Below are 16,792 nucleotides of genomic sequence, written 5' to 3' on the forward strand. Positions count from 1 at the left end.
GAGGTTGCACGTGACTATCACGGAGCAACTTCTTCGCCGACAAGCGCATCTGCGATAAATTTCCCCGATCAACAAACTCGCAATTCCAGCCATATATTACTGTTCTTGAGCAATAATCTTGCCAATTAATCTTGCACCCTCGCCTTATCCTTATACCCACACGTCTCATCGCATAAGGGCCAGTCCCTGTGCGGAACAGCCTTTCATCATGGTCAACTTGTTCAAGCGGCTTCGCAAGCTGCAAACTGTATGTATAGCTATTCCCAGCTCCCGCTCTCTGAGCTCCCCAAAGTAACGCGGAATTGATTGACTAATACAAAGTTGTTCTTTTCAACAGAGAGTAAGCCGAAACCCCGTCCCTTGAGATCTCCGACACTGCAACCTCCGAGGCCGAACTCGCGTTGTCTCCAACGGCCTGGCCAAGACGCAATCAATCAACTGACTCGTTCTTTCACTGTTCCAGATGCTCCAGACCAAAATTGGCACAGGTGCAGCCATCTTCCCCAGCCTCACCTCCGCATCAAAAGAATTCCCAGCCGTTACCCGACTCCACCTCACATACGCACGCAAGATCGACCAGGGCCACGGAGGCGCGCGGCATTTCTGGCGTAACTGCCTTCCACGACTGAAATATCACAACCCGGGCGTGCCGATGACTGTGGCGCAAACCTCCAACCAGCAAGGGCCCGCAGCGTTGACAATTTACTTCGCCGAACGGGTCGGCAGTGCCGCAACGGCCCTCGCAAACGAAAAGAAGGTCACCGATGAGCTTGCCCCGGCCCCCGAAGCGAACGAGCAATCGGCTGTTCTGGATATCAAAAACCGCACGTACCAGCAAATCTGGGATCGTGTGCAGGCCATGACGGGTGCGAAGGTGGTCCCCGCCAATAGCGAGGATATCGCACTGTCACAGAAGTTGGCGGAGATCAAGAAGAAGTCTGGTCCGGATCGTCAGCGTGTGCAAGCTATCCGGCAGGCGAAGAAGGACCAGGAGCGCATGCTCGCTGAGGCTAGAGGCCAGGTGGATAAGCAGGTGTAAGATAGTGCAGTTTTGTTCTAGTGTTGTCTTTGGATTCGATTGATCCATCCAACTGGTTTCTTCGTCTTGAGAAATCGGCTGTCTGTAGCATAGCATCTTTTTCCCGTTACGACTATGTACTATTTCTTGGAATATTCTTTTAATGCGCATGTCGCATTCTCTTGTTATTCAGATTTCATGAACGTTCATATAGATGGAGGAACATAAGTATCAAATAGCAATAACAATAAATTGTAAATTCAACATCCTTGACAATATCAACGCCGAAGTATGCTTGGTTTAAAAACGGGCTAAAACAGATTGGAGAAAGAGATTACCCCAGGCAAAGCTATGTAGCCAATAAAATGTCCGAACAACGACTAAAAGAAGAGGGTGCCTTTGCAACAAGTGTTACATGACCTAGAAAGTTGTTAGCACGAAGAAGAATTACCCAGAAACCAACTTAAAGACATACCTCGGCGATTGACTGCCGCTCAATGATTGATTTCTGTCTCTCATTGCGCGAAACACGGTAGTAATAGTCACTGAAATCACCACATTTCATGTGGCGCAGGAATTCTTCATCGTGCGTAATGACAATTAACTGGAAGTTAGCCTGCTGCTGACGAGTGCGGATAATGTCATGCAGCGACTCCGCCAGAGAGCGAATATTGTCTCGGTCCAGGTTCGTAGTGGGCTCATCAAGCGCAATGAGACCGCAATTGACACCGAAACATTCCGCAAGAGCAAGACGAATGATGATACTAGCCAGAACCTTTTGGCCTGCACTGCACCGGCCGCGCATGTCCATCTCGGCGCCTGACTTGACCATACAGACGCGGTAGTTGTACGATCGGTTGCCCTTAGCGTTCTCGTTGTCGGACCGGATGAGGATTGTGTCGACGTCTGTTCCGCGATAGGTCTTCTGCCACAGTTCGCCAGCAATGGCGTTGATTTCTGCCATCTTTAGGCCGTGATATTGCATTATTGCTTTGTCAAGAGCGCCGCCGTATCGAGCCAGATCTTCGACGGCGGCTTTGGTAGTCTCGACCTTGATATGCGATTCCTTGTATTTTGAAGATGCATCCTTATAATCTGTGTTCCAGTCCGCCAGCAGCTGCATCAACTGATCGTCCTTGGACTTCATTTCGCCCATCTTGCTCGCCTGTTTGGCAGCAAGGGCATTGTGTTCACGAGTCCAGCGTTCTGACTCTTGCTTGAAACGGCCTCTGTCCACTTCGGCATTTTGTGCTTCTAATTGCTCAACTTCTTCAACAACTGTGTTGAGAGATCGAGTGGCTTGGCGATATGTCAAGTTGTCGGAGTATTGCCGCTTGGTGTTTTCGCTGTCCTTAAGTTGGGTCGAGATTTTGTTGATCTCCCTTGTGATCTCGCTTTGATCGGCTTCGAGTTTGCCAATTTCCGCTTCAATTTCTTGAAGCTCTTGCTTGCTTCGTTCAAGCTGGCTGGGACCTCCCCGTTGATTATACGAGTTGATGTCGTCATTGGCGAGGTCAAGCTGATGGATGTTCTCGGATAACCGACTAATCTCGTGCTGCAGATCTCGTTCACGCTCGTCGGCTCGCTGGCTGATATCATCATAACGGGCTTGGGCTTGAAGCAATTCTGGCGTGAGACTTTCGATATCTCGATCTGCCTTCTCAATTGCCTCCCGCTGCTGATTATTGAGCTTCTTGAATTCCTCCATCCGGACGATCAGGTCTGCTTTCTTTTCCAGCTGGAATTTGGCATTGTCTAGGTTGCTCTTCACATCTCTGAACTCAAGCTCGAGCTTGTTGATCTCTGACCGGGTCTTTTCTTTCTCGTTTGTCACTTTCGTAAGAGCCTTTTTCAACTCCCTTGACTTTTCATTCATGGAGGCGATCTCCTCCTGGATGTCTTCCAGGGTACGAGCAGTTGAAGCGTCTTGCTGCTTTGCAGAAAGCTCTTGAATTTGTGATTTGATCGTCTTGATCTCGACATCGTAACGGGCGATAGTGCTCACTGTCTTAGCAAGCCCCTCGACGTCACGCTTGCTTTCCGTCTTCTCGCTGACCTTTCCGTCGTGAGTTTCGAGCTTCTCCAAGAGCTGGCCACGCTGGGATTCAGATTCCTGGCCTTCTTGTTCGAGCTCTGGGAAGACAGTCTCTGACAAACGGACCCAAGTATCGTAGGATGCACTAGCGGCGCGGGCAGTTTCGAGATCTTCTTCGAGGCTCTTCAGGGTCTCATCTTCGGCATCGAGACCGGCCTTCTTGACTAGAGCATCCAGCTTCTTTGTGAAGGTCTGGAGTTCTGCCTCGTTCTTGAACGATCTTTGACATGTTCGGCACAGCTTGGTGCGCTTAGCAGCATCAAGACATTTGGTGAGGTACTCTCCCATTCCGGCATACTGATCAGCGTCTTTGCGAGCTAAATCGTACTGTGCCTGGCGCTCCTTCACAATTTCAGGGTATTCGGAAGGCCCTGCGTCGACTGCTTCATATATTTCCTTCACGCATTCATCAAGTTCCTTTTGGCGTTGCTTGAGGTTCTTGTCGACCGTCTTAAGCTTGAACTCTACATGCTCCAATTCTCGGCTCACGCCATCACGCTCTCGCTTTGCATCGGCCACCTGCTTTGATTCGCTATCGAGAGCTTGCTGGAAGCCTCGCTCCAGTGTCTCAGGCTTCCAGTCTGGACCAACGACCTTCTCAAGGCGATCGCCATGAGCTCCTTTCATCGTCTGTAGACTGCGTTCACGGTCCTTCAATTCTTTCTTGAGGTGGTCCAGGCGAGCCAACTCCCCGGCCTTCTTGGTTGAATCAATGAGCTCGGTGTTCAATCTCGAGCTTTCATCCTCAAGGCGACGGATTTCCGCATTGGTATCCTGGATATCTTGATCCCAGGAAGCAGTTTTGGCTCGCTCTTTCGCATGCTCAAGGTTCGCTGTGATATCCTCGACCTTTGACTCAAGCGCAGCCTGGAAGCCCTCATCAACCTCGATTTCATTAAGCTTCTTTTGATAAGTTGTTGCCTCCTTGTCATTCGCAGCAATCTGTCGTTTTGCCGCGTTCTTGGTCTCTTGAAGTGCCGACTTGGTTTGCCCAATCTCATTCAATGTTTCTTGAACCTCACGGAGCTCTTTCTGGGCTTCACGCCTCACGCGATCCAGGGATTGGTTCTGGTCTCTTAAAAGGCGTTTGATCTTCTGCATGAAGGTGTCAATTTCAGACTGATCCATCTTCTCGCCAAAGCCACGGATGTTGTTGGCGTGAGCAATCTCATTGATCATGTTCTGGCGCCTTTGAGACTGGCGCTCGAAATTGGCCTTGTCGTTCTCAAATTTTCCATTCTCGGCTTGTTTCAGGCCAAGGCGGTGCCGAGTCTGCTCGATCCGCTCTTTAATTTCCATATAGTTTTCCTTTTGTGACTCTTCTTGTTGCTGGTATTGGATCTGCTTCGTTTCGAATTGCTCCAGGGTAGATTCAAGCCATTCATCGGAGTCATCAAGCTCAACCAAATGTCTCTTAAGGTTGTCAATGGTGGTTTGGATACTTTTAGCTTCGATGCGCTTGCCCTCAAGAGCACCGAGGACTTGGGCATAACTTTCAGATTGCGTCCAAGCCTTATCAGCAAGCTCCGCGACGCGCCGCATCTCTTGCGACATCCGCTGGGTCTCTTCGCGCAAGGCCTCGATTTCATCTTGAAGCTTGACGGATCGCTTTTCAGCACGGTCTGCTTTATCTTTGTCTTCTTTTGCATGCTGCTCCATAATCTTGAATTTGCCAAGCTCCTCGTTCTGCTTCTTGCGCAGTGCTTTGATGTTGTCAATGGCCTTGGTGTACTTCATAGCCTCAAATATTTCGTCGAACCTCTTTTTCAGCACAGACGGTTCACTCATTGGCCACAGACTTTCGTCCTGGTGGCAGAAAATGACCGAATCCAGCACGGCCTTGGACACTCCCAGATACTGAGGCATGATTTGATCCAGCTCAGCCACTCGCGATGAAATAGCCGTGCGTTCGCCATTTTTGACCATAAGCAGCTGGCCTTCGAGGGTCTTCTGCTGCCGTGTGGTTTTCTTGACCGTAAGCTGTAGACTGCGCGTGGCAACCATTTTCGCTCCGGAAGTGGCCTTGAACGACAGCTTCACCTGCGCCAGTACCTCTTTCTCGCCACATAGTTTCGGGTCGTGGATAAAAGCACCGCCTTTGCTGTTCGGAGGGAGATCGCCCGTTGTGGCATATTTGAGACACTCGATGATGGTCTAGACCCGCGTCAGTTCCCTGCTGGTCGCAACTCTCAGTCGCCCATTTCGCCATTTCGTACCGTCTTTCCTGAGCCATTGTATCCGACAATCAATGTGAGGGGTGTGTGGAATTGGATTGTTTCGCTGCGCGTATTGTCGAAGGAGCGGACTCTAGAACAAGCGCGGTTTGATGAGCATGAGTGTAATTACTCTCCGCAGTGGTTGCACTCGGTTTTAAAAACTTTGAGAGACGTACCCCAGGATAGAGAGCTTATCGATCTTCGCTACAGTATGTTAGATGACCGTTGGATAACTTTTTTTTCTTTTCTGTCCGAGGTATAGAGCTATTGCACTTACACCTAAAACCCAGTTAGCATCGCGACACGAGGCGGGAAATGATCAGCACGTACATTTTGAACAAAAGCTCTGAAAGGGGCTTTTGAGCCCGTTGGCCGTTAGCTTTATCAAATACAATCGGATACAAGCTAAACAGAGAGAGAGCTGAGAAATTAAAGTGCTCGGATCGCTGTTGATTGTGATCAATCACATAGTCCCGCGTCAAGGTGACACGAAATCACGTGAATTGTACTAAAGTGCTGTGGCCCACAGGGATCGGCTGTGGTTTTGTCAACCAGCAATAGCCGGCTCTTATTTCCAAAGTTCTCTCTTTTCAAGGAGATCCAGACCCTCAGTGAAACGATGTGTATATTCTGAGAGGCACATCGTTCAACCCCCTCTTGACCGAATGTACCGAATGTACCGCCTTGAATTTGGAGAATGAACCATTCCATCCTCAACGCCCACTCTACTATATCCGTCCCCACGTGCGGCCATTGTTTTTTAGGGAAATTTCCTGGCTCTTTATGAGAGACGTCGGATTCAGAAGCACTAAAACCTATCACTAGTGCCTTTATATCTCCCTCGTTTAATTTATCTATACTACACTCGATATGGCTCTGAGTCGCCCAGAACCCTATGAGGGTATGCCTCTACCCACCTCCCAGACGAGATCGGGCACCAATGAGGGTCATCCGGGGTACGCAATGGAACAACAACAAATTCATGGATCCCACGGTGGGCACTATGGGGTGCAAGGTGCTCAACACGGGGGATACCAAGGTGTACAAAACGATGGGGGCTGGACAGAGCGAGTCCTCGATGAAATGAAGGACATGCTACTTCTTCTCACACCCCAGGGCCGAATCACCTATGCCTCACCGTCGTGCAAGAATATCACCGGCCGTGTTGCAAAACAACTCGAGGGAAGCCTCCTGGCACAGTACATTCATGAGGATGACCAGCCCATCTTCCAGAGAGATTTGGATGACTCGGTCGCCGCGAACCAATCGTTCCGGACCCATTTACGATTCCAAAAGACCAACAACACATATTGTCTCATGGAGGCCTATGGTCACCCACATCTTGCAAACCAGGATGGGCGTCCGACAGAGAGGACTGCACCCGCCAACAGGTGCTGCACCGGCTTTTTCCTCGTGTGCCGACCATATTCCAACAAGGTCTCGCAGCTCCTTGACTCTTTTTTGGAGCACAAGATTGAGAACGCACGTCTGATCCAACATATTGCCAAACTGAAGGAAGAAGAAGAAGAAGATGCGACCGCGACTCGGGTGCCCTATTTCAGAAGCGACCAGGATATTCGGGCTCCCGCGACCGAGAACCAGAGCCAACAACCCGCTCCCTCAGGAGAATTGTCTAGTGATCCTGATACTACGGACACCGTGGGGCCGAACTCGGATGAATCCGACACGGGTCAATCGACGGGCAATTACCCAGAGCCCACCACCCGCGAAGTTTACTCACACATCGACGGCATCGAAGTTATGACTGGTCTTAACTATGCAGAGGGCGAGAGATCGCAAGGCCTCAGTACAGGTGGCAGCCGTGGCCGTCTTATACATTGCGATATCGACATCACCACGGCTGCTGACCAAGAGCGCAACGCTCAGGAAGGCGACCGCCGTAAAAGGCTCAAGGCCCAGCATGTCTGTAGCGACTGCGGAACGGCAGACTCGCCAGAATGGAGAAAGGGGCCTAACGGGCCTAAGACCTTGTGCAATGCTTGTGGCTGTAAGTTTTGTCCACCGCCCCTTGTAACCCCCGCTCAGCGTGCTTGTAACCTATCTACTCTTGGCACGGAACGAGCTAACCCAATTGCCTTTTTTTTAGTGCGCTGGTCTAAGAAGGAGAAGAGGCGCCAGGAGTCGGCCTAATTTTCAGTTCTCGGTTTATTTGCTTTTCTCGGGCTGGTGACAAGGTCTTCTCTCCATTGTCTTGCATATTCACGTCAAGATACCCCCTCAGTTGTCCGGGCGCTTTGCTGATCAAGCATGCTGTCCATTGCGCTGAATTTCCAAAATGATCTTCAGACGAGCCCCATGTTCGCTATCGCATGGGTGATGATGTTATGTCCTGTGAAATTGATCTCTTTGGTTCAATGTATATAGCTGGCCGTGATCTATCTTGCAAACATTCTGTATTAGCACTACGGAATTTATTCGTTTTTCCTTGGTAACTCAAAACTTGATTATAAGGAATTAAATGATTTTCGACAGAATCGGAGCAAATCAAATCCAACGCCGAAGATGATGACTGTATATACTAAGGACTTGTGGCATTTGGCCAATAAAAGGCAAGCCCAAGGAGAGGGCCGAAGGAATGGAACTAACCCAACTGAACGCCATCCTTGTCCCGTTAAATAATGAAGGTGATGTATGGGGCAACAACAAGTGGTATCACAAAAGCAATTTCTCACGACGAACAAGAATTCAACACCCAATCCATTCAGGGCTTAGCAGCCTTCTTTGGCGGCGGCGGGAAGTACATCGGCGACCCTGTCGAACTCTCCGGGCTGACTTCATTCGATTGCGGCGACGGGTATTGGGGCTGAGTCGCGCGGGAGTTGTCCCGCAGCGGGAGGTCCGAGGCGGTACTGCCATTGCCAAGTCGGTTGAAAGCTAGCGTGCGGGGAGCGAAGGGTGAGATATTTCCCCCAAAAGCCATGGGCGGAACCCCCGGGGTGCGGGGAACCATGCCTGGTCCTCGAGGCATTGAGCCAGGGGTCATGGGAATCATGCTGGGAGACTTGATGATCTCTTCTTCGAACTCCTTTTCGATGCGACGCTCTTCTCTCTGCTCCAGGATCGCTTCCCGTTCTTCGGGGGTGATGAAGCAGGAATGGATATTGAAGCCGAGGATAACTACATAGTAGACACTGGGGGGACTGTTAGCTAACTATTCCTCGCGGAACGGGGAGAAACAAAGAAATATTAGAATGGGAAGGGTCAAACTAACATCATGAGGATGGTCACAGCAAACAGCGCTTTGGCTTGCATGCAGTATCCAATATTGGACTTTTTAGAGGCGACACTGCAACTCTTCGCAATGTACCACGGGGCTCCTGGCTGGGGATGTTTAGGGTCTGACATGTCAGACCCAGCCTGATACACCGCTGACACGATATAGAGAATGATCAAGGACCCGTGGACGGCGACCGCGACAGGAGGATAAAATAGGTTCATCCAATGGGTAGGCAATTTTGTGATGAGGAAGAAAGTGCTCAAAACACCAAGGACAAGGTTGTAGTTGGTGATACTGTTCCTAGGGTCAGCGGCCAGCTCTTGAATATTGAGGATAGTGAGTGACATACAAGCCGGACCAAACCATGGGGGCCTTGTATGGTCTGTAGTTTGATGCTGCATACAGGGCCTCGTTCGGGGCACTGTTGAATCCATTGTCGGCTCCATCTTGCCATAACAATGTCCGGTATAGATTGTGGGAAGCGATACCCGTCAATGTCAGCATTACGATGGTGATCGGAAACTCCCCGGTCATTAACCAAAGGACGAGCTTGTGGTGCTTGTGCTTCTTTGGAAACATGAACTGCATTTTGGCGGTGGTTTTGGAAGGTTCGCAATCAAAATCAACTCTATTTCTCCAAAGCTGACCGTTCAGCCGAAGCGCTTATAGAAGAATTAAAGCTGTGTACAATGCGTTTCACCAGACCGGCTGGCTAAGACATTCAGTCTGTCACACGTAAATGGGCCAAATGTTTCAGCGTGGTCGAGAAGGTAAAAAAAAAATAGAAGAACACAAGCCTGGGCGATCCGGAGGACGAGCGTTAGATATGAGCTCGATCCCAACGAGTGGCCGAAGGCACAAGCCATCGCATGCAGGAGGGGGCACGAATCAGCATGGGAAGACCGTGTAGAGGAATTGATGTGTGTTTGGGAGGTGCATCTGGCCAATGCTTGATGGCGGCAAAGCGCCAGCGCAAGTAGCAACCCGGGTCATCACACCAATGAGACGACGGGGATCGAGGGAAGACCGCCGGTCGTCACACGCTAGACGGTGTGATAGGATGGCTGATCTGCATGGAGCCCTCATCACATAATTCCCCTCAGCAGGATCAGCAAAACCTTGGCGCTCTCAGGGAACTTGCAGCTTTTAGGTCGAAGCGCCTGGCGAAACGCTGATGTGGGGGGTGATGTGAGTCGCATCTGTGACTATGCAGTGGACTGTACATATACCCATGTTAGTCCCGGAGTCAGGAAAATGGGAACAAAGAGGATGGCCTCTCGTTTGTGATAGCTATAGCCATCATTAATTCCTATGTTGTCAAGTTGTAACCTTGAAAGTCGAGTGATGGCTTAATGAATTAGAGGAAGTCATGTGGTCGGCAGAATCCCAAACTGTGAACTGACTTGGTCTCATATTCAATACAATCATGCCATCTTTGAGGGAGTTCATCAACTAAATCTATCCAATTATACCCTTGTAGCTTGATACATATCTTGATATAATTGATGAAGTCGTTCCAGTTGTGTCCGCTTGCACTTCGCTCAACCATTCCACTCCGCATCATCCGGCCTAGCCAACTTGGATTCCGCTCCATCTCAAGAACTAAAGGCCAAATGACTTCCCAAAGAGACGACTCAATTCCTCACGAGCTGCGCACAGCTGCAGAGCCCCGGCAAAATAGACTATATCCGGTGCGACTATCGCACATCGAGCAGGTCAACCCCTCTGTTCGGCTACTACAGTTCGCTTTGCCTCCCCAAGAGAATAATGTATGGGATTATTTTCTTTTCTTGTCCGCTGCTTCTTTATATATGTCCCTATCTCCCGTATTTCCCGCTTATATATCAAGCCCAGCCGCCACGCCCGGGGCTGGTTGTTCTCCCCGCTCCGTTGGATCCTATCCATATATGCCCGCACGGCCAATGGTTCCAATCACATATGGGCATCTTCTATCACACACTTTCACCCGACACCACTGACGCATTTTATAGGATAACAGTCAACAGCCATTCAGCTTCCTCCCGGGCCAATGGCTTGATGTCCATATCCCCTCCATCCCCCAAGCGGGGGGGCTTCACTATCACCTCCACCCCGGCAGATGCGGAGTTGCTGCCGCCACCAGAGGCTTCTACTGACTCATTAGCTGGCGAGGCACTTGAACCATCTTCGGAATCTCAAGGGCGACCACCATATGTGGAACTGGCTGTACAAGACTCGCCAGGTAACCCATCCGCTGCATGGCTGTGGAGACCAAAAGAAAAGATCCTAGGCAAGGAGCTAAACATCCGAGTTGGCGGAAGCTTTGCCTGGCCTCCTACTGGAGTGAGTATCAATGATGTGAAGAATGTGGTCTTCGTTGCGGGTGGTGTTGGCATCAAGTAAGTGATACTCCCCAAACCTAATGTCCATTATTTCCGGGGTATACAAACGTATACCAGCACAAACCAAGACCTCACTTGTTTCAACCCCTTATGAGGAAAGTCTAACACAGTCTCAGTCCTCTAATATCCATGCTCTCCCACCTAAACAACAACGAACCTCACACCCCTAACCCAACCACCATCCACATCCTATACTCTAGCCGCCTACCGCATGTCCAGGAAGCAGCCTCGGCAGACGCAATACTAGACCAGATCCTGTTTCTCCCGCGTCTGCGCCAAATAGTCCGATCTCAAGAGAGTTCGCATCGGCTCCGGATCTCGTTGGACCTTTTCCTTACGGACTTATCCTCATCGCCCGATCTGCTCTCATCTGGGTCTCCTTCTGAGCTCAAGATTCACCGAGAGAGGATATCCGATCGTGATCTGCGCTCTGCGGCTCTGGGTACAGATGGTGAGTTGGATTCTCGGGGCACAGTATGCTATGTATGTGGACCGCCTGATATGACTGATTCCATTGTGGAGAAGTTGGTTGAGATCCTAGGGGATGGTGGGGAGCAGCGAGTTTTCTTTGAGAAATGGTGGTGAGGATGGGGTCAGATTGGTAGCGATGTAAAATATTCGGATGAGAATAATTGGGGTGTTTGTTCGTCGATGAATGAACAGTCAACGTTGCAGTCTAGGCCTACTGGCCTACGAAAATTGAAGCATAATAAGACTAGGAGAGATGGCTTGAATATTTCAGAAAAAAATAAGACTCCCCGCAGACGCCGACCTAATGCAGGCAAGGGGCAAAAAGATATATGTACAGGAAAATAAGAGAAAGGCCGCCGACAAAAACGGAAACGACAGTATATGAGAGCAGGGGCAGTACAGACACGCTGACATCTCGATACAAGATGGGATGAGGAAGGGAAAGGAGAACAGAGAGGGAGAGAAGTCAAACCTTGTTAGGTTGCTTCCTCTGGGCTGTTGACGGTACCGCCATCCACGATCATCATTTCGTCGATTTTGGCTTCTGTTTCACCCCATTCTAGGCGCTTGTATGTCGATACACGACCGGGGCCTCTGTCAAAGTCGAAGAAACGCACCCGTCGGACGAAGTCATTGTAGCCACCGTACCCGCCCAGTCCGGCACCGCCGCCGTAGCACATCCAGAGAGAGGGCTTGGCATTGTCGTCTTGCTCGAGCATGCAATAGTCATTGACATGATCACTAAAGAACAGTTAGTATTCGGAACAACGAAAATGAACCAAAGTATGTGACTTACTGGCCACAACTAACAAACAAGACGCCCTCTTCTTCGAGGGCGTCCTTGAAGCCAGAGTTGAACCCTGGTGCAGTAGGGGCTTCCATCCATGAACCCTTAAAGTACTTTCCTGAGGTGCGATACTCAGGGAGCGGAATGTGGATGAATGCCACGTTCATGTGGATATGGTTATATTCCTGGTGTTTCCTTCTCAGACTTTGAGCGGTGTTCTTGAACCACCGAGTTTGGCTGGGCTTGATCCAATCGTAGCCACGGAACTGACGCTCGTCAGGGGAGTAGGAATGTGTGTCAAGGAAATAGAGGGTCAGGGCAGAGTGTGTGCTTTTGCCCCAATCGAGAACTTCGACAACGTAGTTTCCGACCCCGTCAATGTCTTCGGGGCCGGCGACTGAAAGAGAGTAAGGGAGGTCTTCATATATCGTCATGAGTTGTTCTCGGTTGAGGTCACCCTCGTCATCGTGGTTTCCAAATATGGCTGCGTAGGGAATCTTGCGATCGACCAAAAGCTTTACAGACTTGTAGAGAGCACTTTGTGCATCTGGGGCGGTCTCTCCGTTGATCTGGTCACCAGAGAAGACCACCATGTCCGGCTTCTCTTCGTCGAGAAGTCGCTCGACAAATTCCAAGGTTCGGGGGTCGGCTTCACACTTCTGGCCAGCCACCGCTTCCGCAGGAACAGGGTCACGACAGTGGCCGAGACCGGTGCTCATGTGGAGATCTGCCAACTGCATCACCTTAAATTTCCCGTTCTCGTTGATTCTGGGAACGGGTTTCTTGGGTTTGGCCTGCGGATGCCCTCTTCGAATACTAAGGCGAGTCTCCAACTCTTCTGTTCGACTATCCAGGAGAATAGGGGTATCTTTGACTTCCCAGTTGGGACGAGGATCAACAGCATCGGCTCCATATAGGACATCAATGTACGTCACAGCGCTTTCGGAGTCGCTGGCATGGCGGGAGGACGAGCGCTTGAGCCAGATGCCTCCCGGTCGGGGTTCCCACGCTTCGATTTCGGACTTTCCAACAGATTCTGGAGGGGAAGTGATACGACTGATTTTCAAATCGATGACCACCTTGTCATCAGGGCCCAATTCCTCCTCCTTTTTCCTCCTGAATTGAACGTAGGCACTCGAGGTCCAGCCCGAGCGCAGGTAGAGGTCCTTATCGACGCGGTACCAGGTTTCTGGGTCTAGCTTACAGCTCGAGAATGGATTGAGGGAGGAACATGTTGTGACGGTCACATCTGTGATCACGTAGCCGGAATAATGCGACGGAAGATGGCCATGGATTGAAGAGGGAAGGACACTAAATCGATTATCGAGAATGACGACGACGAGGAGAATGAATGATACGAATAAACCGAGCTGTACACTCGCTCGGACCTGCACAAATTAGGTGTTAGCAAATTGCTTCACAGGGAGTAAAATAATGTCATACTAGCCGGCGAGCCATTATGAGATAGATATCACCCTGGCAAGGACTTGAAGAAAAGCGAGGCGCCCTGTCGCATGATGCCCAGGAATTGCAAGGGTATAGGGCAAAGGAGAAGACCAAGTTCGGTCAACTCTAGGATATAAAGGACAAGTATAATTTGTTTGGAGGATTGAAGTTCGCAGTTCACCCTCGACGCTTGGACCCTGAAGGCGGTGACTCCTGAAGGGTTGGTCTAGCCTTCTCCCGATTCTTGGTGTATATGTTGGTGATTCATTGACTTGGCTACTATTACTTTTTCACTGATATTCCCATTATCCTAGTCTAAATTTATGTAAAATTTATGTCCATCATCAACATTCATGTGCATCTAGTTGCAAGTCTATACAGGTCTACCTCCGTTCTACAGGCCGAGCGAAGCCTTGGCAGCCACATCACCTGCTGACACTTTGCCGCTCAATATGTCTTTGGAAGTCGAGAGAATTGTGGACCAATTCTCGAAAGTCGTGTAGGGCATTCCCCTGCGCTGGCAGTAGGTCACCAGATCTGCAACAGCGTTAGTTCAGTGTCTCGAAATCTAGGCTCAAGGCGGTTCGGGCAGATGAATACCTTTGCCTTGCTTGGCGAAGAGAAGATCAGTTTCTGCAGCTGCGGACAAATCAGAAACACCGTCTCCGGCGTATAGAAGAATCGGGCGCTCTCCGTCGGGCAATGTGGCATAAGGCTTGATCTCCAGGGACTTGTCATGCCCGAAGTGGCTGGTGAATGATTGTCAGTGAGGCTGGGGGGGATGATGAGCGGATTGACAGTGCCTTACCTGTCATCATGGTACTCAATCTGCCAACCACCCTCGCTGTTGATATCCTTGCCGTCCCGGCTCACAGGCTCGTTGGAAATGATGGTGAGGTGGCTGGCTGGCTTGTGGCCAAGGAACTTCTCCAACAAGGCACTGATAATGGGTCGCATTCCAGATGACAAGATGACAATGGGAACATTGTTATCCTTGGCCCAGTAGTAGAATTCCTCGAAGTATGGGTCCAGCTTCATGTTCTTTAACAGCGTCTCGATGCACTCGTCGTATGGGGTCTTGATGCTTTCAAGCATCTCGCGGAAGGCATCCCTATAATGAAACCCATTAGGACTTGCTTGTGGAATAGACAGTGTCTTTAACACTCACCGGAAGCTCAGAGTCTCGTCAAGGACCTGGTCGCTCAACGCAAGGCGCTTTTCCCGGCCGAAACCAATGTTATCGATCTGAGTGGTATTAGTGAAGATCTAGGAGGGGATAGCGATGCGATATACCATGAAGTCATTGCCTGCGATTCTAGTCAGCCTTCAAGTACTGGCACTTTGTGGGGAAGCACTTACTGTCGTCCACTGTAATTGTCCCATCAAAGTCAGTGAAGAAGATGAGCTTAGGCTTGGTCGCCATGTATGGGAGAGCAATGGAACCCATGATCGCTATATATAGCAATATAGATGAATCAAAAATATGTACAATCCAGAGAATGACTGAAGAAAAGCAAGCCCTGAGATTAAAGATGTGCCCCTCGATTCGGTGACTGGGGGTGGGTCGAGCGGTACCGCAGCGGGCTAGTCTCGATCCGCCAGATTTTCCTTTTCTGTTTATTTCAGGGCTAGTACTTGACATATATATTGTTCTATATCATGTCTCGTCTGCGCCAGGCCCTGCAGCGCGTCTTTGGTGTGACTCCGCCACCAGGCGTCTTGCGCTCTCGAGCCATTGACACGAATTTCTCTATTATAAAAGGTAATTGTGTTGCAACGCCTCCTCCCAACGTCGGACTAACGCAATGCGCAGAGGGAGACCGAGTCATTTTACACGGTAAACAGCCCTCATTGTTAAAAGCATTGAAGCGAGGTGAAAAGTTCCAGACTCCTAGCGGAGCAGTGGAACATGATAGCATCATTGGGAAACGGGTCTGGGACACGGTACAGTCTCGCAAAGGTCAATACACCCACTTCTCGGTTTCCCTGGACATGACACTGATACTTCCGTTATATATAGGCCAGAATGTCCGATTCAGCCTCCCAACGTTAGCAGAATATGTCGCCTTGACCCCTCGCTTGGTCACGCCGGTATGCGCATCACTCCTACAGATCAGACCCGGAGATACATTGGACTCACGCTATCCCAGTAGATCTATCCACAGGATGCCAATTTGATTGCTTCCCTTCTCGACATTCATGTCAATACTCCTGCCGCAGGCGAAATACAACCCACTTTGGAAATCCTTGAGTCCGGAACAGGCCATGGATCCTTGACACTACATCTGGCGCGTGCCATTCACGCCGCCAATACCACTCCTCCGCCTCGTCCATCGCGCTCCCAGATCAACTACCTAGAAGGCCGTGTCATCAGGCCCAGTGAAAAGGATACGGGACAAACAGAAGAGAAACCCGCCGAGCCAATTGCGGATCCAGCACAGGAGGAATGGGATGCATGGCGAGCGCAGCGCAACGCCGTCATCCACACAGTCGACGTATCGCCGAAGTTCTCTGCGCTAGCCGAGAAAAACATACGGGGATTCCGCCGTGGAATCTACGCAGGCAACACTGATTTCTATGTAGGCCCCGTCGAAAACTGGATTGCCCAGCAGAAGCAGCTGCGGAAAAAGACTGGCCTGGCTTCACTGACTGGTGGAAACCCTGTCGACCCGTTCCTTTCACACGTTATTCTGGACATGCCTTCCGCAAATTTGAGGATCCCGCATGTTACCCCGATGTTGAAGCGTGATGGCCTCCTGGTGGTGTTCATGCCTAGTATCACGCAGATTGGCGAGTGTCTGCAACTGATCCGGGACCAGCGACTGCCCCTCGTTCAGGAGAAGGTGATCGAGCTTGGCTCTGGAATCAGCGGCGGCCGCACATGGGATGTGCGTTTTGCGACTAAAAAGTCCGGCGCCGACCCAGTATCCTGGGCTACCCCTTCAGATGCTGAGGTTGCCACTCCTGTCGAGACCGACGAGCAGTCCACCGCCTCTGATTCTGCCTCTGATGCGTCCATCACAGAGGAGCCTCCCAAGGAAGGAGAGTCTGTCTTGGTCTGCCGGCCTAAGGTCGGACTGCGTATCCAGGGCGGCGGCTTCGTGGCAGTCTGGCGGCGGATCGAAGACCATTAAGTTGCC

At 50.5% G+C, this 16,792-nt stretch overlaps 8 protein-coding genes across 8 annotated transcripts; 4 read left to right on the forward strand and 4 right to left on the reverse strand.

Moving 5' to 3' along the window:
* Window positions 1–208: 208 nt before the first annotated feature.
* N7471_000298 (mitochondrial 54S ribosomal protein mL61) lies at window positions 209–1,039 on the forward strand (the record flags this gene model as incomplete). Its single annotated transcript, XM_057273019.1, has 2 exons — window positions 209–247; window positions 464–1,039. 2 exons carry the CDS (start codon window positions 209–211, stop codon window positions 1,037–1,039), a joined length of 615 nt encoding a protein of 204 aa, XP_057141198.1.
* A 390-nt stretch (window positions 1,040–1,429) lies between these two features.
* N7471_000299 (MRX complex DNA-binding subunit) lies at window positions 1,430–6,040 on the reverse strand (the record flags this gene model as incomplete). The annotated part of the gene is made up of 5 exons (XM_057273020.1): window positions 1,430–1,438; window positions 1,494–5,267; window positions 5,330–5,420; window positions 5,506–5,533; window positions 6,001–6,040. 5 exons carry the CDS (start codon window positions 6,038–6,040, stop codon window positions 1,430–1,432), a joined length of 3,942 nt encoding a protein of 1,313 aa, XP_057141199.1.
* A 159-nt stretch (window positions 6,041–6,199) lies between these two features.
* On the forward strand, window positions 6,200–7,480 carry N7471_000300 (GATA transcription factor LreB; the record flags this gene model as incomplete). Its single annotated transcript, XM_057273021.1, has 2 exons — window positions 6,200–7,337; window positions 7,437–7,480. The coding sequence occupies 2 exons, from the start codon at window positions 6,200–6,202 to the stop codon at window positions 7,478–7,480; spliced, it is 1,182 nt and encodes a 393-aa protein (XP_057141200.1).
* A 571-nt stretch (window positions 7,481–8,051) lies between these two features.
* On the reverse strand, window positions 8,052–9,155 carry N7471_000301 (uncharacterized protein; the record flags this gene model as incomplete). The annotated part of the gene is made up of 3 exons (XM_057273022.1): window positions 8,052–8,481; window positions 8,562–8,861; window positions 8,917–9,155. 3 exons carry the CDS (start codon window positions 9,153–9,155, stop codon window positions 8,052–8,054), a joined length of 969 nt encoding a protein of 322 aa, XP_057141201.1.
* An 851-nt stretch (window positions 9,156–10,006) lies between these two features.
* Window positions 10,007–11,668, forward strand: N7471_000302 (FAD-dependent oxidoreductase). The gene is made up of 3 exons (XM_057273023.1): window positions 10,007–10,336; window positions 10,422–10,945; window positions 11,065–11,668. Exons 1-3 carry the CDS (start codon window positions 10,073–10,075, stop codon window positions 11,531–11,533), a joined length of 1,257 nt encoding a protein of 418 aa, XP_057141202.1. The 5' UTR covers window positions 10,007–10,072; the 3' UTR covers window positions 11,534–11,668.
* A 227-nt stretch (window positions 11,669–11,895) lies between these two features.
* On the reverse strand, window positions 11,896–13,664 carry N7471_000303 (metallophosphoesterase family protein; the record flags this gene model as incomplete). Its single annotated transcript, XM_057273024.1, has 3 exons — window positions 11,896–12,160; window positions 12,216–13,594; window positions 13,650–13,664. 3 exons carry the CDS (start codon window positions 13,662–13,664, stop codon window positions 11,896–11,898), a joined length of 1,659 nt encoding a protein of 552 aa, XP_057141203.1.
* A 382-nt stretch (window positions 13,665–14,046) lies between these two features.
* Window positions 14,047–15,099, reverse strand: N7471_000304 (putative Phosphoserine phosphatase; the record flags this gene model as incomplete). Its single annotated transcript, XM_057273025.1, has 6 exons — window positions 14,047–14,189; window positions 14,253–14,401; window positions 14,461–14,763; window positions 14,821–14,897; window positions 14,946–14,959; window positions 15,012–15,099. 6 exons carry the CDS (start codon window positions 15,097–15,099, stop codon window positions 14,047–14,049), a joined length of 774 nt encoding a protein of 257 aa, XP_057141204.1.
* A 212-nt stretch (window positions 15,100–15,311) lies between these two features.
* On the forward strand, window positions 15,312–16,786 carry N7471_000305 (tRNA (adenine-N(1)-)-methyltransferase; the record flags this gene model as incomplete). Its single annotated transcript, XM_057273026.1, has 4 exons — window positions 15,312–15,414; window positions 15,466–15,612; window positions 15,673–15,743; window positions 15,806–16,786. The coding sequence occupies 4 exons, from the start codon at window positions 15,312–15,314 to the stop codon at window positions 16,784–16,786; spliced, it is 1,302 nt and encodes a 433-aa protein (XP_057141205.1).
* Window positions 16,787–16,792: the final 6 nt, after the last annotated feature.

Source organism: Penicillium samsonianum, assembly GCF_028829775.1.
Source record: "Penicillium samsonianum strain IBT 33392 chromosome Unknown utg000001l_segment0_segment0, whole genome shotgun sequence".
In the NCBI taxonomy this organism is placed as follows: domain Eukaryota; kingdom Fungi; phylum Ascomycota; class Eurotiomycetes; order Eurotiales; family Aspergillaceae; genus Penicillium; species Penicillium samsonianum.